General features: G+C 45.1%; 1 protein-coding gene across 2 annotated transcripts; it reads right to left on the bottom strand.

Annotated features, from left to right (window-relative positions):
* Window positions 1-130: 130 nt before the first annotated feature.
* On the bottom strand, window positions 131-23,861 carry ubap2a (ubiquitin associated protein 2a). Of its 2 annotated transcripts, none has more exons than XM_083660896.1 (27): window positions 23,758-23,861; window positions 20,903-21,037; window positions 19,678-19,755; window positions 19,204-19,314; window positions 16,646-16,817; window positions 16,427-16,522; window positions 16,259-16,322; window positions 15,716-15,813; window positions 15,445-15,503; window positions 13,546-13,616; window positions 12,826-12,997; window positions 12,375-12,645; window positions 11,904-12,211; window positions 11,361-11,587; window positions 10,045-10,327; window positions 9,423-9,462; window positions 9,002-9,176; window positions 7,495-7,546; window positions 6,844-7,177; window positions 6,606-6,697; window positions 5,722-5,772; window positions 5,391-5,484; window positions 4,889-5,296; window positions 4,560-4,664; window positions 4,392-4,459; window positions 4,072-4,263; window positions 131-1,817 (listed from the first exon to the last, which is right to left on the bottom strand). In XM_083660896.1, exons 2-27 carry the CDS (start codon window positions 20,990-20,992, stop codon window positions 1,722-1,724), a joined length of 3,807 nt encoding a protein of 1,268 aa, XP_083517022.1. In that variant the 5' UTR covers window positions 20,993-21,037; window positions 23,758-23,861; the 3' UTR covers window positions 131-1,721. The 2 variants fall into 2 exon arrangements, with proteins under 2 accessions (XP_083517022.1, XP_083517023.1); XM_083660897.1 differs by having other exon boundaries at window positions 16,439-16,522.
* Window positions 23,862-24,428: the final 567 nt, after the last annotated feature.

Below are 24,428 nucleotides of genomic sequence, written 5' to 3'. Positions count from 1 at the left end.
GTCTTTATCAATGTAAACTTTTTGTCAGTAAAAAAACTTATGCAATACAATAGTGTCACTTTGATTCTTTGAGGGTCAAGGATCACATGCTGGTAATGTGTCCTGTTAACACAATCATGCCGGTATGCGAGAGGGCAAATTGTAATTGATTTACTGAAAACTGGTTACAATGGTAGCAGTTGATCACTTCTTGCGCATAGGTTAAAGGAACACTCCGCCCATTTTCAAGCAGCTTTGTATCCTATCAGAAAACTAAACTGTTTTGAAGTCTAAATTTGACAGTTGAGTGTTTGTGTGGACTAGTGACATCACTGGTCCACACTAACTCAAATTAATAAATTAACTCAAATCAACTCAATAACTGTCAAACTATTCATCTAGTTTGACAGTTGAGAGTTGATTTGAGTTAATGAGTTATTAATTTGAGTTAGTCCACACTTTAACACTCAATAACTGTCAAATTAAATGACAGACTTCAAAACAGTTTAGTTTTCTGATATACTACTGATGTTCTAATGATACAAGGCTGGTTGAAAATGGGCAGTGTTCCTTTTAAGTCTGATATCAAATTTATTTCCCATAGAAGAAAACTTACCTTTTATTGCAGGATGCAAACTAGTCACCTTTTTGATCCCAAAATAGGGCACTTAATGATTTTGAGTGGTTTTCTATCAGCCCTGGCATGTCACCTTTTTCACTCCATGAGTTTGCATCTGTTATTCTGATCCTCTTAAGGACTGCTTCAACCTGCACGACTTGTGTGCACTAATTAAGCTGCATTACCTTGTTTAAAGTGTCATGGCACACGTTGAATCATGCCTCAAAATTGATAGTAATAACCTAAATTTCGAAACTTTCGTTTTCCTACCAAGATGGCTGTGTGGTGATCTGATGTAACGACCATGACTTGGCTATGGCCCAACAAGTCTCACTCATCTACCCACTTATCTGAATGTCAATCAATTGCAGATATGAAACGAACACTTCGGTGAACCTTGGTGTGAAAGATAATACAAACCCCTACAAACGGTTCAGAACTTTTAATTTTGGACAACAAGGATTAAACCAATGTTAAAATGACATCAAATCCAAGGCCTGGCTGGTTGCACCAACCGACTAGTAAAATGGGAGACACAGATGGAGGGAAACGGCAAAAAGAAAGTCAAGCTATATCAACTCAAGTCACCCTCAATATAAGGATTCACAGATGGGGGAGACCAAAGTTACAAAAACTTTTTCTTTTTCTAAAATAAAGGCCTTTGCCGTGAAAACGATGCGTAGCATTTATGTACATCATTCTCAGGGTTCATGTATGCATACAAAAAGAAAATCCACGTCACATGATGCTTGTTTGTGTTCAAGTATATTCACCATCAACTTCATTAACTGTCCGTGATTTAGCATTCTCCTCTTTCCATTATTTTTTTTGAAATAAAATGTCCTTCAAAATAAAAAAACAAATGCAGAAAACCACATTTCATGTCCTACCAATACATATATACTGTATAAATACATACATAAATATATTTTACATACAACAGCCATAAATTTGAAAAGGGGATATATAGAGCAAAAGGGGAAAGGGGGGTGGTAGTGTGTGTTTTTAGCTTGGTGCTGTAAAATGCTTTGTCCTTGTATGATCAGTCAGATGGGCAGGTGTGGTGCTGTGTGTTGGCGTCTGTCCATGCACACACACACACATTCATGTTGACCTAGCCAGCTCAGTTGGCCCAGTAAGGAGAGCTGCCATAGCTGGACTTGTTAACTTGGCTCTTCTGCTGCATGCTGCTGGACTGGCCGCGCTGGCTAGGACCACCCTGGAGAGACAACACACCATGCATATCTTTGGTACCAAAGCAAACTACTCTTTAATTGGGCAAGTTTTGCTGAGCAAGTATGCTGTGTCAGTACCATCCTATTTCACACCCATACAATTCTATATTCAAATATAGCCGCAAGCGGCAATACCAGGGGTTGCCCCCTATTGCCCCCGCAGGGGCTTGAATATCTATCATATCTGTCATTGGGCCAAATTTCAGGGATTGGCCCAGTGGTATGATGTCAAGCCTATTGCCCCCGAAGGGGCTTGCATATCTATCATATCTGTCATTGGGCCAAATTTCAGGGATTAGCCCAGTGCAGAGCCGTGTAAGAAGCGTTGTGACATCTCCATTCACTCCAATGGACCAGTTTCAGGAGTTCCAGGAAGTAAGGTCCTGGATTAAGCAGCACTGTCGAGTTGCAGCAAAATGGACAGTTTGTGTTGTACTTAGAACGTTTTTTTTTCCTTGAATCAAATTGTACATTATCAGCTTTATTTTAGCATGCAAAAGTAGCGCTGGCTCTGCTGACGCCACTCTCTCTCTAGACTCTAGAGGACACTAGCCCAGTGGTATGATGATGTCAAGCCTATTGCCCCTGAAGGGGCTTGAATATCTGTCATATCTGTCATTGGTCCAAATTTCAGGGATTGGCCCAGTGGTATGGATGGTTAAAAACAGGAAATGAGGTGTTGGTAATATCGCCGGTGTTAGTAATATCGCCAAACTTTGGTAGATTGGTGTCATACTTTTTGTTTCTGTGTAGAGGGTGAGTTTTCTAGCCTAGGTGCAACGTTTGGTTAGTGTGGGCCATAGGGTTTCTGAGATATAGACAGTTTTATGGAAGGAAAATAATAATAATAATAAAGAAACAAACATAGCAAATACAATAGGGTTCGGGGGCTGGAACCCCTAAATATGGGAGCTGCCCAGTGAAAGTAGTCATTTGGAGCAAAATGCCTTCTTCAAGGGCACCTTAGGAGCTGTTGAGGGAGGGAACAGTGTTACTCATTCACTTTGCCAGGCTAGTTTTACCCAATCGGGGATTTGAACCCTCAAAACACTCATGCTCAGTGCATTCCGATGCTTTGTTATTTGTTGTTATTTGTAAGTGTGGTCATTTACTTTTTTGGTCTACCCACTTGCCCTCAACCAGCATCATCGAATTCTAGTTCTGTCAGTGACTTCCTACATTTCCCAGAATCACTTTCAACAACCTGCAGATGCACAAAGTGGACACAGACATGAACGTGTTGCTTTCCATCAAAGGTGGGTGTATGAGCAAGCATATAAATAGCTAGCTAGTCAACTAGTTTGTGAACATTTGAGCGTGTCTATATCTTCAATCGAAACAAAACATGTTTCATGCACTGCATTCAACTGCATTGGGCAGTTATCCACGGAAATAAGAAAAATGCACCACCATAAATGCAAGGTACATGCCCAATAGGGGTGGGACAAAATATCGATACTCACGGTATCGCGATATTTCCACTTGCGATATCGATACACTGGCACCAAGTATCGATATGTTTATTACATTTTTTTTTTTTTTTTTTAATAAACAGGCTAAAATATTATGCAGTGTGTGGTAGTTCAAACATAGTTTCAAGTTGACGTTTATTTATGTTTGTAGTTGAAACAAAAACATAAATACTGTAGGCTACATGAATGGAAATGTTTGATCATTAATATCTACTTTTAGAAATTATATAGGTAGGTAGGTTATATAGGTTTTCTTGTTTTAATAATAATAATAAAAAGACTTAATGTGTAACTTTTCCTCCGTGGTATCGAAAATGGTATAAGTGAGTGAGTGAACTCTGAGATAGTTCATGTCAATTCTGCTAATAAATACATAATACCTGCTTCTTGCCTTTTAGGGGTATTTTTTTCTCTTCAGTTACACAGGTATCGTGATGTATCGTCTTCCAATATATCGATTATCGCAGTATCGCAGTATCGTGATAATATCGTTATCGAGGGCCAAGTATCGTGACGATATCGTATCGTGAGCTACTCAGCGATTCCCACCCCTAATGCCCAATATCTTTTTCATAGCTGTGTTAAAGTATTTTAGATGCTATTTAGATGATAGGAAGATTTCCTATTTTCTTTTAAGTCTAAAGTATAATTCACTTGTCTCAGAGTCAGCATAAATGATGCCACGCAAGTGAAAACCACGCTGGATCTGTGGCTGCAGGTTTCACTGAAGGCGTTATTATATATAAAAAAAAGAATGGTATGTTACCTGTCCATCCTGAGCTAGATGGTGGTGCAGCAGCTGTGAGTGTGGTTGCTGGTGAGGCAGGATGTGGAGGAAGGGGCCTGGTGCATAACCCCCAGGGGCTCCTCCAGGGTTGAGAGGCCCTGGACCCCCCAGCGCTGATGGCAGGCTGAAGGGAGGAGGGGTCCCTGCATGGAAACCCTGCTTATCAAAGGACTGTGTGCAGGAAGGGGAACAAGAACAAAGTGGTCTGAATTCATTTCGAACCCGGTGCGTTTTCAACAGAACAATGGAAGAATCGGAGAACGGAATACATGAAGGTAACGGAGAACTGAGGCGCTCACCTGGGTCTTATTGTAAACACTTCCACTGATGTCTGGCACACCCGAGTTACTGGATGTCACTGAGACACCTGACGGCAGGACAGCAAAAACAATTATGTCACGACTTCACAAAAACCAAACTAGAATATTAAAAAGACAGAGAGAGATATGTGTGTTTCCCCCCCATACCTTTCCCAGGCCCGGAAGCAGCAGATTTGGCCTGTGCCTGTGAGGAATTGTTGTAGCCTTTGCTGTAGTCCACTCCTGCTGGCCCCGCTGTCAGCTCCTCATACCCTGAACAGGTGAACACCAACTTAACACCAATTTGATTCATACAATTCACATGCTGTACTTTTCTGTGCAAATCTTAGAAAAGATGGACTCAAATCAACATTGTTGAAGTGTTTGTGTGATTTACTTCACCCGGAATCAAACAGAATTCTAAAACTATAAATATAATGTTTCATGTAGGCTAAATTATAAAATCGACTGAACTAGAAAATCGACTTGTCACTAACCTGAGCTGAAGGTGTGCTGGCCATAAGCACTGGGCTGCTGCTGGGTCTGCTGCTGGAAGGGGCTAGCAGAGGGGTTGCCGAGGCCCAGGCCCATGCTGTGCTGCTTGGCCGAGGCTGGCCCCGGGCCTCCGGGGGGGACAAACATGGTGGGGCCGTACTGGAAGGCGGCGGCGCTGGGCACCGCACCGGGGTAGTAGGGCAGGCCCGTGTAGCTGTAGCCCGGAGGCAGGAAGGCCTGTTGAGTGCTGTGGTGCTGGGGCTGGTGCTGGGGCTGGCCCTGGGGCTGACCCTGCTGGGGCTGAGGCTGGGCCTGGCTGGGGCCTTGGCTCTGGGGCTGCTGCTGAGCCGACAGGCTGGCGGGGGGTGCCGGGGAGGTGGAGTCGTTCCTGCCAAACTTTGTGACTTCACCTGAGAGAGGGAGGGAGGGAGACAATGTGACAGTTGGGGTCACAGTGACAGAGCAGTTAAGGATTGGAAAGGAGGCCTGCCAAGGTTGCTTTACCTGAGTAGGGGTTGTTGGCTAGGCCCCCGTCTCTGCCAGAGAGAGTAGCTGTGGGGCCAGGGAATGTGATTCCATAATAATCCTGCAAAGAGGGCTGAGGGACGGGAGGAGATCAGGAGAAGATCCAACCAAAAGAGTGAATGCCAATTCTTTTTCAGAGGAACCATCAGCAATTACCAACCTCAAACTGAATGAAAGGCTATCATCACAGGGTCCACACAATCCTATGCCATTAACAGAACTAGAATGGCTTATTACAGTGCAGAGTATTAGTGTGAGCATCAGTGAAGAGCTCTCATTGGACTGTGGTGATGATGAGGTGGAGGCTCACCATTGGCAGTCTGGACTGGAGCATGTGGAGGTCCTCATAGCCATAGATCTGCTGTGGAACAGTGTAAAATACACACAGGCACAACGTTAGTGAATGCTCTGGATCTATAAATCACCACAAAGTCACTTGTCAGAAATATCCCCCTTCTACTGTTCATACTCCTGTTCTTTGTGGGGTGAACTTCTGTGCAAATCACCGGCAAGTCAAGTCAAGTTTATTTTTATAGCACATTTCATACATAAAGCAATTCAAAGTGCAAAACAGGTGTACCGTAAATTCCGGACTATAAGCCGCACCGGTGTATAAGCCGCACCTGCAAAGTTGACTATTTTTTTTCTTATATAAGCCGCACCGGACTATAAGCCGCGGGTGTTTTAATGGTTTTTTTTTTGTTTTAATGTTTAATTAGGGTTCATGCACAGAGGGGATTGTCAGGAAAGAGATGGCTGTTTGAGGAAGCTCCCATTTATTAACATTTCAACAAAACAACATAACACCACCTGTGTTGTTTTTTACAGTGCACACAGTGTCATACAGTGTGGTGAAAAGAGGGCAAGAGAGGAAATTAAAACTTATTATAGTTATATAGGATTTATAGTTAGAAAGAGTGCTAAAAAAGAGATTTTTTTTTTTTTTTTTTTTGAAAAAATCCATAGATAAGCCGCACCGTTATATAAACCGCAGGGGCCAAAAAAGGCCAAAAAACGGGAAAAAAGGTGCGGCTTATAGTCCGGAATTTACGGTAGTTCAAGAATGGAATGACTTTTACTCAATGACAGCTGGACAGACAGGACTGAAAAGATTTGGTGATTTGGTAGATGTCAAGTGTGCTATGATGCAGCACGCCAAAATGACGATCGTAATGCTCTGTAATGGCTACTTACTGGGTATGCTGGCAGCAGCCCCCCTGGGCCCATGATATACTGGTTGGGCAGTAGAGGAGGCACTCCCTGGGACAGGTTAGGAGGCGCTTTACCTGTCACCACAAGGACACAACAAGCATCACGTCACTTTACTTTCACTTAACCGGGCCCACTCCGTGGCCAACTTGCATTCCTCACGCAGTAGCTGCGAATGTAGTGTGTGTGTGCGTGTGTGTGTGTGCTTGTGTGTGTAGTGTACCAGTGGAGGATGAGAGCAGCTGCGTGGTCCTGGGTGCGGAGAGGTTGGAGGTGGCAGTAGCTCCATTGGAGCCAAGTCCCAGCACTGCGCTGGTGCCGGCAGCAGCAGAGTGCAGTCCACTTGTGCCAGCGATACCGCTGACGGCGCTGCTCATATTGCCGCCCATGTTGGGCATGTTGGCCAGATGATGGCTGATGATGCCGCTGCTACTGTGGCTGTTCATGTGGTTGATGTGGGCCGAGTGGAGCGTCGGGGCCGGGGCCTGCAATGAGTTGTACGAGCCAGCGGAGGGAGCCAGAGAGCTCATGCTGCCGCTGTTGTCCACACTGGTGTACTGAGAGAGGAGGAGGAAGTAGAAGAAAAGGGTGTGATTTGGAACGTCTCTTCTCTCCATGATTTTCAAGATTTCATCTAACAATGCATGCGTTGTCTGTGTATTGGCCTTGATACAGATCTGATTCAGATTCTTCAGCCGTGGCTACCATTTGATTTCATCCTACAGGGCCATGTGAACATGTGATAACATCGACTCTGTAGATTTGTGTTTCAGTGTGTGTGTGTGTGCGCCTGTGGCTGTGCAGACCACTCATTACATTACAAAGGAAGTGGTGTTTTAGCCCCTCTGCTGGTGGGAGGCAGTACAGTACTTACAGTGAGAGTGCTGGAGCCCAGAGCGGACACGGAGGAATGGCTGATGGCATGGCTGCAGAGAGGAGCAGAGAGTGAAGGCATAGGAGGGGGGGGGGGGGGGGAGAGAGTGATGCCATAAAGATGAGTTCCTCCTCCTCCTCATCTCAGCATGCGTAGTGAGATGGCAATCGCAACTTCAGAGCACCTCACAGTAGGGCATTCACGACTAGTGAATTTTACTAGTCGACTAGTCGTCCCTAAAGGTAGTCGACTAGTCGGAGTTTTTTTCTCCCCCCAGGTCTCAAATACAACCAGGCAGCAGGGCTATTGAGATGCAGGCATAACTAGCTAATGTAGTAGACCTTTTCTGACCAAGCTTGATTCCCAAAGCATTTGGCAATAAATTAGTATAAAACGGCATGGCTGATGGCTGTTTTCTCTAACGTTATACTTTTATAATCCAGATAGGCCGAGGCTTCACACGCCAACGTTTCGTTGTTTTTCCACTTTTAATTTGAAGACGAAAAAGGGAAATGGTACGTGTGAAATGATAGAATTGACAGACCAGTGTCAATTCAATGTACTATCACACCATTTCCCTTTTCGGCCTTCAAATTAAAAGTGTGAAACCCAGCTAACAAAAACGTTGCATTATTCACAAACAAATGGGTAACGTTACTTAAGTAATGACAGCTAGTCATTTAGTAAAGCATGGTTAAAACGAACTCCACTTACACTTGAAGGTCTGCCATGCTGCTATCCTGCTGGCTGTGTAGTCCTGCTTTGGGGCGCGAGGAGAGGTTTTCCTAAATTAACGTTAGCTAGCAACCTAGCCTGGGCCGCTGTCCACATACAGTCCGGTAGGATGCTTCCTAGTATCCATCAAAAGTGACTTTCCTGACACCGTACAAACAACTGGCTGCACTAAAATGAAGTAATGGTTTATGCTATTGAGTATTACTAAAATAAAAACGAAAAGAAAGTGATGTGAGGTTTGTTATTGTTGCACTCGTTCTTCTTCGTCGATTGGAAGGGTCGCAAATGGTCGCAAGGTACCCACAGCGCCCCCCAGTGGCATATCTGCTGTACTGCATTATTAACACTGCACTGTGGAAAGAGGGAAAACCAAGAATGACGACTAGTCGACTAAGCACAGTGTCGACTAGTGGTTTTACTAGTCGACTAGTCGGTGAATGCCCTACCTCACAGTTAGCATTTCATTACTTATTATTATTATTAGGCAAGAAGTAATTTCTTCAACTCATTCTGCAGCCCATTAGCTCTGGCCCATCTTGACTATTCAAGGTGAATGTACATGCTTTGCATTCATATTTCTACTAAATATGTTCTTGTTGTAGTTTGCTATACTCCTATTCCTATTCTATTTGCTTTGCTGTGTGCCATCAACCCAATGTCCACAGATGGATCAACTTATTTGATTACATATGTATTGCACACAACACAAAACCTTCTCTGCGTCTTTTGAACGTTTCAATGCGGTTCTCTGTGCTGTGTGTTTGTGCGTCACCTGTTGAGCGCGTTGAGCTGGCTGGCTGAGGGCAGGTCCTGTGCCAGGTTGGAGAGCGCGGTGGAGCTGTGTGCGGGTAGGGAGGAGGGCAGGTGGGACATGGGAGCTGGGGCACTGTTGGTACAGATGCTCAGAGACGGTGACTCTGGCTTCGGTGTGGAGGACGCTGATGAAGCTGGGAAGAGCAGGCAATTTGATTTTTTTATTGAATTTTAAATCAGTCACATTCTTAGTGCCATGAAAGATCACAGATCTAGCATTTGACTCGTGTATGCAAAATGATATATTCCCCATGTGGTTTCCATGTCAAGTTTATTTCCGAGTGATCCAAAATGAGAGATTAACCCAAAAGAAGTGACTGTTGGTAGACCTTTAGAATAGAAAGCATGCATTGAATATAATAACTGATTAAATAACTTACTGTCTAGAGCAGCAGATGTCCTCACACCATTCAGACCATTCTAGTGACAAGAACAAACAGTGTCAGTGTACTGTATATGTAACATTTGGAAGACACAAGATACGCAGAATTTTAGCCTATGTTTGAAAGAGGAATATTTTATGGGATGAGTAAATGCGCCACATAAGAAAAATATCCACCCTAAAAAGAATTCACATGTGATTCCCATCATCTTGGACAATTTGATTTGTGAACCTGAACAAGCCTCTCCCAAAGCAAGACACCAAAACAAGGTTCTCTTGATCATGGAGCTGCTCTACAGTGAACAGGAGACTACTTTTGAAGGGGAAATGACAATAAAATGAAATTAATCTAATTTTAATATAAATAAAATAATACTCAACTAGCAATGAGTTCACATAATCTTTTTACACATTGTCAAAGGAGCAGCTCTAGACTGAGTCTACTGAGTGAGGATATCACCAATTATAAACTTGGTTTCTAGTTATCATGTGCCACATACTGCTGACATGAAAGCATAACTTTAACATAACAATTTAGTATTAGCTTTACTTAAAAGAAAGGCCTTTTAGATAGATAGATAGATAGATAGGATAGATTTGTGTGGACTTTTTCTACTCACCATGACTGGTCCCGAGGCGTCTTTGCTCTGGGAAAAGGCCAGTCGTGAGTGGGGGGGCATGGTCCCGTCATAACTTCCGTCGACTGTGGAGTAAGGGGAGGAGGAGGGGACAGAGGAGGAGCTGGTGGAGGTGGCGGAAGTGGAGGGAGGATTGGCAGAGCTGACCGTGCCCAGTGAGGAGGGGATGAGGGCGGGCAGCGCCACCGAGGAAGAGGGGTACACCGGCTCCGATGAGGACAGCGTCAGGGGCGTGGGGGCGGACAGGGGGCTGCCCAGTGACTCACTGTGAGACAACAGGAGGACGAGAAAAAGATCAAAACACAAAGTTAGGCCCTGTTCACACCCTGCTGTTAACATCCGTCTTGGGTGACCCGATCTTAAAGGAACACTCCGCCCATTTTCAACCAGCTTTGTATCATTAGAACATCAGTAGTATATCAGAAAACTGTAAACTGTTTTGAAGTCTGTCATTTAATTTGACAGTTATTGAGTGTTAAAGTGTGGACCAGTGACATCACTGGTCCACACTAACTCAAATTAATAACTCATTAACTCAAATCAACTCTCAATAACTGTCAAACTATTCATCATTCATCTAGTTTGACAGTTATTGAGAGTTGATTTGAGTTAATGAGTTATTAATTTGAGTTAGTGTGGACCAGTGATGTCACTGGTCCACACTTTAACACTCAATAACTGTCAAATTAAATGACAGACTTCAAAACAGTTTACAGTTTTCTGATATACTACTGATGTTCTAATGATACAAAGCTGGTTGAAAATGGGCGGAGTGTTCCTTTAAGTGAACAGCTCTGTTCACACCTGGCATTAGAATGTGTCTCCACATGCGTCGCGTGTGATCGGATCGCACTTTTCCCGCTCCATATGCAAATAAACACAATGTTGTTTTTAACCGGTGGGAGGCAGCAATGCAGTAAACCGTGCCTAGTCTTGACAAGCTATAGGAATGCTCACAGATACGTTACGTGCACTTACTATAGGAATGATTCCATGCTCATAGAAACAAATGTTTTTAGCATGGCATGTCATGATCTGACCGAGGCAGCCGGCCACAGTAGAATACATAACATAGTAATAGTTATCTTATAGCCATACAATATCAGCATCTTTTCATTGCCCATTATTACGCAGAAGACATCAGTTGAGTGGGCGATCCTTCAATGTTGTTTTTAACACCCACCCCCGTCCCGCAGATTTGATTGGCATGATGGCAAAAACCAGGAAAGGCCCAGGTTGACAAGAACTGGAATTACTTTTACAGCTTAACTGCCTGAATGGCAGCGTATTAACAGTACCTGAGCGGTTTGGAGTACAGGCTGGCCGGGCCCTGTGCTCCTGGTCCTGGTGCAGGTGGTAGTGGGGCGGGTGCCGGTGTGGACTCCCTGGATGTCCCGCTAACACAGTTGTCCACAACGCCAAAGTCAGGCAATGCCGACTCTGAGCCAAAGTCTAGTGCTCCAAACTGGAGGTTTAGACCAGGGACGTCAGCAGAGCCTGGCATCTCCACCGCCGTGGAGGGGATCTGTCAGGAAGGCGGTGCAATCACAGAGTTCAACACCATGATCATAAGTTCATTAAATTAATGATATTGTGTCATGTAGCAAGAAAGAACTTGACGTATTTGGGTTCAGTAGGTTACAAGATTGTTTCAATCTGAGATGTTTTGTTAAAATATGTGTGCATTTTTACCTTAAAAAAGTAGTATCTCAGACCTAAACCAACTAGAGTACAACGATTTTTGTAAACCCTGAAGTTTTAAATGAAAAACCCTGATGCTAAAACCCAGAGTAGCAAAATATGCCAGAACCTTTTGTAACCAGCATGGAAAGGAAACCTACCTTTGAAGTGGGAGGTATCCTTCGTTTCTGGCCCTTGAGCTGTGCCCGTTGCTGCTGTGGTGTGTTGCTGCCCGGAGGGTCCAGCCCTGCACTGGGGGCAGGAGGCTTGGCACTGCCAGCAGCCATCAGCGGGCCTACGTGGGCCGTGGTGCCGGCCTGGAGGGCAGGTGAGGCTGAAGTGGGGCTTACGTGTTGCTGTTGTTGCGTTGGAGGGCTGGGTTGGCGTGCCAGAGGCAAGGAGGGGCCAGCGTGCCTCTGCACCAGCTGGCTCAGCACCAGAGAGGGCTCAGGCTGCAGGCCAAATTCACCTGAAGCAACAGACACATAAAAAAACACAAACATGCAAATCAACAGTCATACACCTATATATAAGCAGAGGGAAAACATGTGCTGGCGATGGATTCTTTTCTCATGCTTGCAGGCATGCACGCCTGCATGCTGACACTCGCCATTCCCATTCAAAATACTCACGGCTGAACTGCGAGGAGAGCGAAGAAGCGCTGGATTCTGAAGCCTTCATGTCCCAGCTGGAGGAGGAGGGTGGAGGTACAGGAGCTCCCAGGCCTGGCAGTCGGCTCATGGAGAGGTTGCCCCCCTGCGTGCTGGCAGGAGGGGCCGCCTGGGATGAGGGCAGCGGGCCCAGGCCGGGACCCTTCAGCTGTTCAAGGATCTGGGCTCCGGCACTGGGCTGACTCCTCTTGGACTGGCCCAGATCCCCGAAGCCTGCTCCCAGCACTGACGACTGACAAAGAGAGAAGGAGAGCGAGAGAGTAGAACATACAATCTCTGTCAGGTTGTGCATATATGTGAGAAACGAAGGCATGTGTACACGAGCAACACAAAATGCTACACAGTATTGACTGGAAACAGTCAAATAAATGAGTAAAAATAAGCAGGGAGTGTGGTTTATCACAGTGTTTACCAGGGCAGCGTGTGCGTAGCTTGTGCTGCCGGTGCCGTTGCGGCTGGGGGATGGCTGCTGTGGCTGGTGGTGGTGGGAGTTGGTGAAGACTAGACTCTGGGAGGAGGAGGAGGAGGACGGTGCCTCTCTTCCTCCACCCACAGGCTTCTGCAGCAGGGAGGCCAGGTCCAGACTGGTGAGGGAATGGTTGTTCAAATCCATTCAATTCAAAAAAAAAATCTTTGCAGGACACAATGAATACAAGACGTGGCAATGCAATATAATTTATCGCAAATAACAATATTAACAAAGGCCTCAATAGTAACAAAGAGATATATTTGTGCCGATGCCACAACAGAGTAAAAGCACGTTTTGTCTTTTGTTTTTTTCTCCTTTCGAATACAGGGGCAACTGAAACTACAGTGTTTCCCTGAACATATTTGAACTAGTGTTCCCTGAACAGATTTGAAACTACAGTGTTTCCCTGGACAGATTTGCCATTGTGTAACTCCACATGTGTATAAAGAATTGTGTACAAGGCTTTACATGCTGTATATGCAAGTGCGAATGTTATGCAAGCTGATCATGAAACACTACGAAATAAGAGGACTGCTTCTGCAAAAACGGCAATACTAATATAAAGCTGTAGGTGGTTTGTGAGATTGAGCTACACTTCAGCGAGCAAAGGGAGATTATGGCTGATGTATTACACTGTGCATCATGAACCAGGCAGTTACTCACCTTTGCCCGGGAGTGATGTGGTTCTCAGCAGCGGGCGCACACGAGGAGGTGAACACCTTGGTCTCTGAGAGCTGAGGAGTCAGAAGAGACAGACATTATTTTAGTACAGTGTTGCAGTAGCTTGGTCTCCAGACATTATTTTAGTACAGAGTGTTGCAGTAGCTTGGTCTCCAGACATTATTTTAGTACACAGTGTTGCAGTAGCTTGGTCTCCAGACATTATTTTAGTACAGAGTGTTGCAGTAGCTTGGTCTCCAGACATTATTTTAGTACAGAGTGTTGCAGTAGCTTGGTCTCCAGACATTATTTTAGTACACAGTGTTGCAGTAGCTTGGTCTCCAGACATTATTTTAGTACAGAGTGTTGCAGTAGCATGGTCTCCAGACATTATTTTAGTACACAGTGTTGCAGTAGCTTGGTCTCCAGACATTATTTTAGTACAGAGTGTTGCAGTAGCTTGGTCTCCAGACATTATTTTAGTACACAGTGTTGCAGTAGCTTGGTCTCCAGACATTATTTTAGTACACAGTGTTGCAGTAGCTTGGTCTCCAGACATTATTTTAGTACACAGTGTTGGAGTAGCTTGGTCTCCAGACATTATTTTAGTACAGAGTGTTGCAGTAGCTTGGTCTCCAGACATTATTTTAGTACAGAGTGTTGCAGTAGCTTGGTCTCCAGACATTATTTTAGTACACAGTGTTGCAGTAGCTTGGTCTCCAGACATTATTTTAGTACACAGTGTTGCAGTAGCTTGGTCTCCAGACATTATTTTAGTACACAGTGTTGCAGTAGCTTGGTCTCCAGACATTATTTTAGTACACAGTGTTGCAGTAGCTTGGTCTCCAGACATTATTTTAGTACACAGTGTTGCAGTAGCTTGGTCTCCAGACATTATTTTAGTACAGAGTGTTGCAGTAGCTTGGTCTCCAGACATTATTTTAGTACACAGTGTTGCAGTAGCTTGGTCTCCAGACATTATTTTAGTACAGAGTGTTGCAGTAGCTTGGTCTCCAGACATTATTTTAGTACACAGTGTTGCAGTAGCTTGGTCTCCAGACATTATTTTAGTACAGAGTGTTGCAGTACCTTGGTCTCCAGACATTATTTTAGTACACAGTGTTGCAGTAGCTTGGTCTCCAGACATTATTTTAGTACAGTGTTGCAGTAGCTTGGTCTCCAGACATTATTTTAGTACACAGTGTTGCAGTAGCTTGGTCTCCAGACATTATGTTAGTACACAGTGTTGCAGTAGCTTGGTCTCCAGACATTATTTTAGTACACAGTGTTGCAGTAGCTTGGTCTCCAGACATTATTTTAGTACACAGTGTTGCAGTAGCTTGGTCTCCAGTCCCTATGAAACGCACTTTCCAGCACTCTTTGAATTTGCATGGTGATTCAGAAGGGTCTGGACACAAGCCTATCCAACTGGCAGTTATTTGGAACAGGTACTGTCTGAGATGCCTGATTGTCTGGTCGATGTAGGCGGGACTAATCTACTGATGATGCATTACAGAGCGGAGCAGCAGAAGCTACAACCAACAAAAAGGAATTGGATGATAGGAAGCTAGATCTATCAATTTTGTCAGTTCTTAAAAACATAATGGCATTGAAGAATTAAAACAAACAATCGCAGCCTGTGTCCAGACCTTATGAATCACTAAAAAGAGTGCTGAAAACGGTGTTTCATATGGGGTCGGACATCAGGCTACTATTGCAGAGCATTTTCCCTTCATTGTAATGGATTACGCTTGCTCTTCATGTAAAATACTTATAGTTAAGCTTCTAACAAGGACGCTGAATTGAAACTGCGTGGCTTTGGCGTATGGTGTGAACGTGCACTAAGACTAAATCAAAAATAGCTGTCAAAATTAACTGGACCAACCGCCTGATTCAACTCACACTAACATCTTCACTCCAGTCCTCAGCTGCCCAGTCTTCCAAGGTATTCCTCCAGGCACCTAGGACACATTTAGGCAAGGGTCAAGGGTCAAGGGTTCAAATAAATGTGAGACAAGGAGGAGAGAAAACAAGCAACAGTAGCCGGAGCTTCTCATGTTCTTTTGCCAAATATGTCTTTTATAGGGTCTACGCTGTCCTATCCGTCTTTCTGTGAGCACAAAAACACCTCTTTAAGCTGAAAGCAGTGTCAGTGCTGCTCAGCGGAGCTAACCTGTACCATCTGTGCTGTTGTTGGCTCCCGTCTCCCAGACCTCCGATTGTGTGTTCCGCGCCCCACTCTCTGTGGTATAGTCCGCTGGATTGAAGGTCCTGAAGAGGAGCAGGGGAATACATCAAGTCAGAGATTGATCGGGGAGAGCAATATTGACAGAATTAGATAGCAGCGTGTCGTTGACCGAAGACTGAGTTCATCTTGTTCCAAAAGAAACAATATGTTCTGGAGTGTTCTGGATAAATTAGCATCTATGGTGATAGGTTTCGCACAGCAACTGTATGAACAAATACACACACACACACACAGAGTTGTGTGTGCGGAGTGTTTGTATTCAGTGTTGCTGTAGTAGAGTAGAGGGCTTAAGTGGGGTAACTATCTTTTGGGTGGTATTTGCAGGGGATCAGCTCTTGTAGACTCACCCAATATTTTAGGAGCAAACATAAGACCATAGCAACCCATTCTAAGAGACAGATGCAAAACAAGCACACGACTTTAATAGCAAGCGTGTGTGTGCGCGCGCATGTGCGGTTATTGCCGTACCCCATTCCCTGGGCGGAGAATCTGCTCCCCGCTGGTACTCTGCCTCTGCCTCGACCTCCAGCTCCTGCACAAACATACACACCAAAGTCAACAGCTGTTGGGTCTTACCGACAGAGCATACAGAGTATCAGGGTCTTACTGACGGAGCATAGCAGAGTATCGACTGACCAATCGGCTCACCTCGAGCGCCTCCTCGTCCCCTCCGGCCTCGTTCTGAACCTCTGTCCACCGGTGTCACCTCCACACCGTTCTCCTCTGGACGTGCTGTATGTGTTGCACACGCATGCATGAGAGGAGAAACCGCATCAATAATAAGCCAACGTCATCAAACGTGTGAGACTTAAAAGGTAGAAAAGAAAATGAAGTGGCCACGTCTAGACTCTGTACCCTGTCGGCTGCGACTGGCCGCCTTGGCCCTGCGGTTGGCGGCCCCGCGGCCCTTGCTGCCCTCCCGCTCTCCTTTCTTCTCCCTGTTCTCCTTGTTCTCCTTGTTCTCCTTGCTCTCCGATGGTCCCTCCTTCACCAGGGGCTTCTTCTTCCCTACCGTCTCCCACGAGGTCTGGACACAACGGGAGGAAAGAGAAGATGCAGGATGAGTGAAATAAGTGCAAACTCTATAGGCCATGATGTGTTAATGATTAATATTAATATAGCAAAAATACTAAAATATAAAAATATTTATAATCCAGCGATATTGCTTTATAGACAATATAGTGATTTGTTTAATTGTTCCTACAAAGTGAAAATTAGAATATGCCCAGTAAAATAGGGATTCAATTTCTACTGCAGTCCACATTCATTTTGGCAAAGGATTATGCATTGATATTATATATTGAAAACAATTAATAATAACTGCACAGTCACTTCAGTTAGTATGTTATTCTACAGTCACTTTTCAAGGACAAATTATTAAAGCTGCAAGCAGTGATGATCAGGCCCTTGCTCCTTCATGCACGTCAGGAGGTTCTGCAGCCGCGGTGGGGAGCTCTCCAGCAAACTTGCCACCCCAAACCTAAGACCCTTAAGAATCTTCGCCCTTTCTGATGCCACGTTTTATGTGTTTTCAAGCATCCCTCAGCACCTCAAAAACAGCTTCCTGTTTTGTGGCGAATAATGCGTCGCCATGGCAAGATATGACCCAGGAGAAGTGTGTGGCGATGTATTTATCTTCAAGACCCTGCCCTCTGCCTGTATTTTATTTTCTGGTCGAGGGACTTTCCTGAGCTGCAGCCTTTGGACAGCAGAACTACGTGGGGGGCGCAGCCCCTAGCCAATAGACCCTTCTCACGGGGGCCATTTTGTGTCGAGAAGCCAGGGTAAACACAGGTGTGAGCAAAACACTAATGAGGGTTTCCAACTTCCATGATTGGAATTTGGAAACCCTCATTAGTGTTTTGCTCACACCTGTGTTTACCCTGGCTTCTCGACACAAAATGGCCCCCGTGAGAAGGGTCTATAGCGTGCTGTTGTCGGTGGCGGTGCGTCTATTCACCTTATTCCTGGACTTACGTTTCCCATGATTCTCAGCGGTTGCCGGTTGTCGACTTCCCGTTTACATTTTTTTCACTAGCAAGGAGGTGCGCGCGGCTGTCAAAGAGTGGGAACGTTTGGCTCATTTGATCCGAAATGGCTAAAAATAGTAACGTTGTGTGGTTGCATAGCGGCGACCAGCCGCATATTTGAGCTAAGAATGCCTACAAGTGAAAAGAATACCGCCCCCTGGTTCTTGACCATTTTACACCAAGTACCACATCCGAAATGACCACCATATGAAAGTATGAGAGGAGGGGAGCCTGGCGTACCACCAGTGGTACCCGTACCACAGGTTGAGAACCACTGCCGTAGGCTAAATCCAATCACTTTCAAGGTCTTGATTTTTGATCTAATCACTTTCAAGTACTTCCCAGACCCCGTGACAACTCTGAGTGAGACACTTCACAACCTAGTGTCTTAACACTATCATAATAATGTCATCATCATTAGGAAACTATTCCTTTGCTTCCTTCCTGACAGTGAAGATCACAACAGAGGCAGATTTACTACACAGGATGACATACGTGACTTATACAGGGGGGAAACCAGACGCTTGCTATTTTTGGACTTCCACGAAACTAAACAACAACAACATAGGCAACTGACAGGCTAGCTGGCTGGCAGGCTGCCCTGCCCCCCACTCCCTCCTGCCCCCACTCCCTCGCCATCTGTGCTGGCTGGCCTTCCTCACAAAGTGCAGGGATAAGCTCACTAGGGACTCACAAGACTCGGGCAGAACAACACCCAAGTGTTGTGCCAGACATTTGGTAGCCTATTTGACATTGCTCTCTGGGCAGAAGAGGACAACGGGTGCAATAGTATGCCTTTTTGTTAGCCCAAAAGAACCCCGAATGTTACAGAGAGCTAGCTCTATGGTGGGCACTGGGGCAAGGGGTGAGTGGAGAGAGAGAGATTTTGTAATATATATTTTATTATCAGGCTTTCATGTATGTCGTCTTCAATCCTCTATTTCAAAAACAATAGTTCCACTTACAGGGAGACCAATCTGTATTTTATTTTGTTAGCCTTGAGAATAAGTATGTTTTTATGTGTATTGTGTCATTTGGGGAGGTTAATAAAAAAAAGAAACCCTGTACTGAACCAAACACAAGTAACAACTTGTTGTTTTTTGTAAACATTTTCCAGAACATCTGTAAAGCACCTCTTTCCCATCAAGTTTTAGTCATTTTCCATGACAGGAGAGGTAGACTTAAAAAAAAAGAATCAGGACATGAATGTATGGGAACGAGTTTCAAAGTTGCACAAAAAGAAAATGTGCTCATTGACCTAGCTCTAAACTCAATATGAACAGACCGTCTCCCACCAAAATCTAAAAGCACAATCAGATATTAGAAAGTGGAAGACTGGAGAAAGGTAAGGTGGGTCTAGGGACTCTAGAGGGGGCGGCCCACCGTGTCCGAAGTGCTCTCCAGGAGGAAGTTAATGGCTCTGTTGACGTCCTCGTTACAGTCGTGGAGTGCTACCATGCACTCGTCCTGGTTCTTCCCCGTCACCTCCATCAGCTGGCAGGAAGCAACACACAAACATGAACAAAGTGTGTCAAGACAGCCAGGTGCATCCCTTTGCTAGAAGACCTCTGAAACATCTTCTTGACAAATTGTGTCAAGGCAAACTCAGCAGCCTGCAGCACACAGCGGGACAGTCATAGAGCCTCACCCACAGCGTAGCATCATAGCACACATAGCATCGCATTATGAACACAAGTGCATGTTTCACTTGAGGGATCATGTGTCAGCGTGCAGGAGTCCATACTTCCATGGAAGAATATAAGAGTCTACGCTCTGACGCAGCCTAGTTCCCAGACAATGAGCCTTGTCGCCTGGGGCCAACGACACCAGCAGGGCAGAGCCCAGGCTTCCTCTCACCTGGTTCACTTTGCCCTCAAAGTCTGCATCGTTCTTGTCGTAGATCACCTGGGCAAGCCGGATCTGCTCTGCAGTCGCCTGCAATCAAAGATACAGCTTAGGGAAAGGTTTGGGTCTAAAGGAGGCAAAGAGGGCCACGCGGTGGCTCAAGTGGTTACTGAGCACTGTCGCCTCACAGCGAGAAGGGCGTGGGTTCGAATCTCCACCCGGGGTCCTTTCTTTTGGAGTTTGCATAGGTGCTATAAACATAACTGAAAGCGGAAGAGCAAAGTGAGAAGGTGTTTGTATAGATGGTTGAAGAATGTTAGCTATGTTTTCATTAGCGAAAAAGAAGAAGAAAATCCACACACTGATTTGCAGCTCCCAGAGGATTTGAATGGCTTAAAAACAACGTTTCGACCAACAGGTCTTCATCAGGCAACTTTTTTTTTTTTTAAGTTGCCTGATGAAGACCTGTTGATCGAAACGTTGTTTTTAAGCCATTAAAATACTCTGGGAGCTGCAAATCACGTGTGCGGATTTTCTTCTTCTTTTTCCACTTATGGACTCTATGAATATCCAGCACCTGGCCTGACAGAGGATTGGATGTGCGCACAACTACTCTGTCTCTCAGCTATGTTTTCGTTGCCTGAGCTCACCAGCTGCTATGCAAGTAGCTGCATCTCACCGCTAGCAAAAAATGTGCGTTCATGATGTACTGCACGCTTGCAATAAAAAGTCATGTTTTTCTACGATGTTGACCAAGCAGGGTCTGTATGGGGGCTGCGGGTTCATCTCACACCTATCTCAAAATGTCTGTGGTTGAAAAGTGTGTGTGTGTGTGTGTGTGTGTGTGTGTGTGGGGGGGGGGGGGGGGGGGGGGGTACTTGTGTGCAGCATACTATCTTAATCTTCATGTGATTGATTGTGGTTACTCACCTGTAGTTTTGAGGTGTGTGTGTGTGTGTGTGTGTGTGTGTGTGTGTGTGTGTGTGTGTGTTTGTGTGTGTGTGTTTGTGTGTGTGTTTGTGTGTGTGTGTGTGTGTCATGTGATTGTGGTTACTCACCTGTAGTTTCTGTGGTTGTGAGGTATGTGTGTGTGTGTGTGTGTGTGTGTGTGTGTGTGTGTCGTGATTGTGGTCACTCACCTGTAGTTTCTGTGGTTGCGAGGTATGTGTGTGTGTGTGTGTGTGTGTGTGTGTGTGTGTGTGTGTGTGTGTGTGTGTGTGTGTGTGTGGTCACTCACCTGTAGTTTCTGTGGTTGCGAGGTGTGTGTGGCAGCGGGCAGCATTTTCTCCCGAGGGCCCCGGGCCTTGTCGCCGCCCAGCGAGCTCATGATATACAGTATATACAAAACTCTGTATGTACAAAATAGAAAAATCTGCAAGAGAAACAAAAAGCAGGGAGGAAGAGTGAAACAGACTGGAAAATGTCAAATGATAAATTCCCAACTTTCAGATATGTCCCCTCCCCCCCAAAAAAAATTTAGATTAATTTAGCAGTCTGGTACAGCAAAGCTTCAGTACTCTCTCTCTCTCTCTTGTCTGAGTGCCGCAGGCTATACAGTGTCTAATAAATACCAGACATTTCTCTCGTACGGTTAGGGCAAATTGCACAATCATGAATACGACCCTTATGGAGGCACACACATACACAGCCTGGTGATGTAACGCTGCTATGATGAACATCTAGGCCAAGGAGGGGAGAGCAGCCCAGTGTCCTCTTACACCCTGTAGGCCTCCCAAACAGCATGCCAGTGTGTGTGAAGCAGAACCGACACTACTACACCGTCTTCCACCCTGACCCTACTCAACTCTTGTTGCTAGAGAGCGCAAAGCAACTTAAGGTTACATGCAGACAGGCAGCCTCGTTGACTTGGCAAAGATTTTAAACCTACACTAATTCAATATTCTGTTTCTGTACATATCTAGTCCTGCACAACCCATGTGCAAGTCAGCTAGTCAGCTCCAAACTTATCAATAAAATGCATGTTCCAGATGTTGCAGATTGGGTGTTAGGCCAGTCCACCAGCCACTCGAATTTTCAGTGTGAAAAGTTAACACTTCAAAAACTGCCACAGCCACAACCACACTCACACACACTACTTTATATGGCACACGTGTGCAGAGATCACACATGGAAACAGCAATTTGCCATTGCACATACCGGTAACTACATTTGGAATTTACAAACTTTGCTCATGCCATGGTGACCATCTATCTAATGAAGGCAGTAGCGTCTATCCGTCTGAGTGTCTGTATACAATCTGTCCTTCACATTCATCGGATCGACTTCAAACTCGGGGAGTGGGTTTAGGGGACCTGACGGAGTGCCGTGCCGAATTCTGTGCAATTTGGATGCACGCATAGTCATAGCCCCACCTACTGGCAACACAAAAAGCGGTTTATCTCGAAAACTGGTCATTCGATCGACTTCAAACTTGGCGGAATGCTGCTTGGAACCCGACAAGAGTGTAGTGTCGAATTTCATACAATTCGGCATAGCACCACCTAGTGGCAACAACAAAAGTGGTTTATCCTGAGAACCGTTTGTCTGATCGGCTTCAAATTTGGCTGCTGGGAACTCAACTGATTGCAGTGCCGAATTTTGTGCAATTTGGACATGTGCATAGTCATAGCGGCACCTACTGGCAACACAATAAGTACTTGGTTTATCTCGAGAACCATTCGTCCAATCGACTTCCAACTTGAGGTGTGCGTTGCTGGGAACCCGACGGAGTATAGTGCCACATTTTGGACTTGGTGGGTGCACTGCTTGGGAGCAGAGAAAGTGCAGTGTCGAATTTTGTGCAATTCAACCAACTGGGGGGGAGGGGAGCATGTGTGTGAATGGGGGAAGGGGAGGGAGAGGAACGGGCACTGCACTTGTTATAATACAGTTATCTATTGTTAATAAGATATACCCACTGACCCGTTTGTTTTATGTCAGTGAACAACAGCAATGCAGCTGAGTCCCTGAGTGACGTTTGCCAATAATACACTGTCTACTGCCATTGGCTGTTGGACTGAACAAAGCTACGGTAATCCAAAAGATCGACTCTAAATTAGACGTAATTTGAACAGCTATTGTAGCTAATATATAACGTTATGTGTGTGTATACATATGACGCTAGTTGCATCGTTTTTATATTTAAGAAACCTACGTCAGTAACTTAGTTGTAATTAGTTTGTTTGGCATACGAATCAAATAACAGAATTTGCATGTACCTACCCTCTTCTTGGCTACAAAACAATAACAAAACTCTCCTTAGCTAACGTTACTTATCTTCTGACTAGCTGTAATACTTGAAATCCATCTCTACACTCAGCCAACAACAGAGATGACAAGAAGTGACAACACACCAAACGTCAGTGTGTCTGGTCATTTAAGTGACTCTTAATTATAGTAACATAAACAGCAACGCCACTGGAGCATTGTTTTGAACCTCCTGGTGTTATTTATTTTGCAAGTCTTCCCATGTCACTACGATAACGTTAAACCTATCCAGCTTGCAAAAAAAAGTCAATCCGATTCTCGTGGTAGCGTTTTCAACAACCCTGACCGATTGGTGCTGATGGTAACGTTACTAGGGACCCCTTTGTCCTCGCTAGCGTTAGCTGAGATTAGCTAGCTAGCTTGCTACACTTTAGCTGCCTGACACAATGCCGTCGATATTCCGATGCAGGATAGGGATGAAGCTAGCTAACGAAGCTAACTAAATCTGGTCAAAGTCGATAGCCACTGGTCACTTAGCTGGCTGGTTAAGAGTCTTACACTGAATAGATAGCCTCCTCAATGACAGTGAAATAGCCTTGTCCTCGGACATCAAAACACGCTAGCTAACAGTTAGCTAACAACAAAGCTGTGTCAATTCTAACGAAAATGGCCTCACAGTGCACAATCCCATCCCGACATCGCTTGCCGGGGGGAACAAGACAACACAAAAATAGCGAAAGAAATACCTCATAACCTCGTCTGAACAAAGCAGCGAGGCCAGCGCCCTTACAATTCAATGACACCACGCATAAGAGTATGATTTAAACGTGTGAAAATACAGAACGCGGCGCTTGATAAACACAAGGAAATTAGTGTTTTTATTACCTGCTAACACGCTTCACTCGGCCAGCAGCAGCAGACAAGGTGGTCACGTGACGTGCGTCGCCGCGGTTGATGCTCCGCTCTCTCCTCTCCGGGGTCACTTCACGTTAGCCCACTACTCACTCCACAAGCAATCACAGCAATGCACTTTGAAACACTCGTATTGACAGCAAATGCGCAACTACTAAAATTGGCTAAAGTGGTGTCACTTCTTCTTCTAATGGCTTTCCGTCAGACTGGATGCCTTTTGTCATTCACGATGATCACTTGAGCAATTGTGATGTCATCAGTGATGTCACTCGAGCAACTGTGACATCATCAGTGATGTCACTCGAGCAAACTGTGATTGCTTAACTGTGATGTCACTCAGGCAGTTGTGATGTCATCAGTGATGTCACTCGAACAGCCTAGGTGGGCGGCGTCTGTCACGATTTTGGGAGCCCACGGAGCGGGCAATTTCCTTAACATAAGTGCAGCCATGGCGCATCATCTCCAGAGTCTCCACCCTAGGAATCAAGCATGCTTAGTCTTCTTCTTCTTCTTAGTTAAAATTGGCTAAGTGGGTGGTGTCTGTCACGATTGATGTCATCAGTGATGGCACTCTAGCAATTGTGATGTCATCAGTGATGTCACTTGAGCAATTGTGATGTCATTAGTGATGTCACTCGAGCAAT

This window comes from Poromitra crassiceps, assembly GCF_964638095.1.
Source record: "Poromitra crassiceps genome assembly, chromosome: 25".
Classification (NCBI taxonomy): domain Eukaryota; kingdom Metazoa; phylum Chordata; class Actinopteri; order Beryciformes; family Melamphaidae; genus Poromitra; species Poromitra crassiceps.
The sequence above is the reverse complement of the archived record's forward strand: the minus strand, read 5'-3'. Positions and strand labels throughout refer to the sequence as shown.

Excerpts from the sequence above, each read along its gene's own strand:
- ubap2a (XM_083660896.1), bottom strand. The coding sequence starts at position 20,992 with ATGAGCTCGCTGGGCGGCGACAAGGCCCGGGGCCCTCGGGAGAAAATG. Across the intron at positions 15,814-16,258 it reads TTCTCCGCCCAGGGAATGGG|GACCTTCAATCCAGCGGACT; the intron begins GTACGGCAATAA and ends GCTCCTCTTCAG. Across the intron at positions 7,178-7,494 it reads TGGGCTCCAGCACTCTCACT|TACACCAGTGTGGACAACAG; the intron begins GTAAGTACTGTA and ends CTCCTCTCTCAG.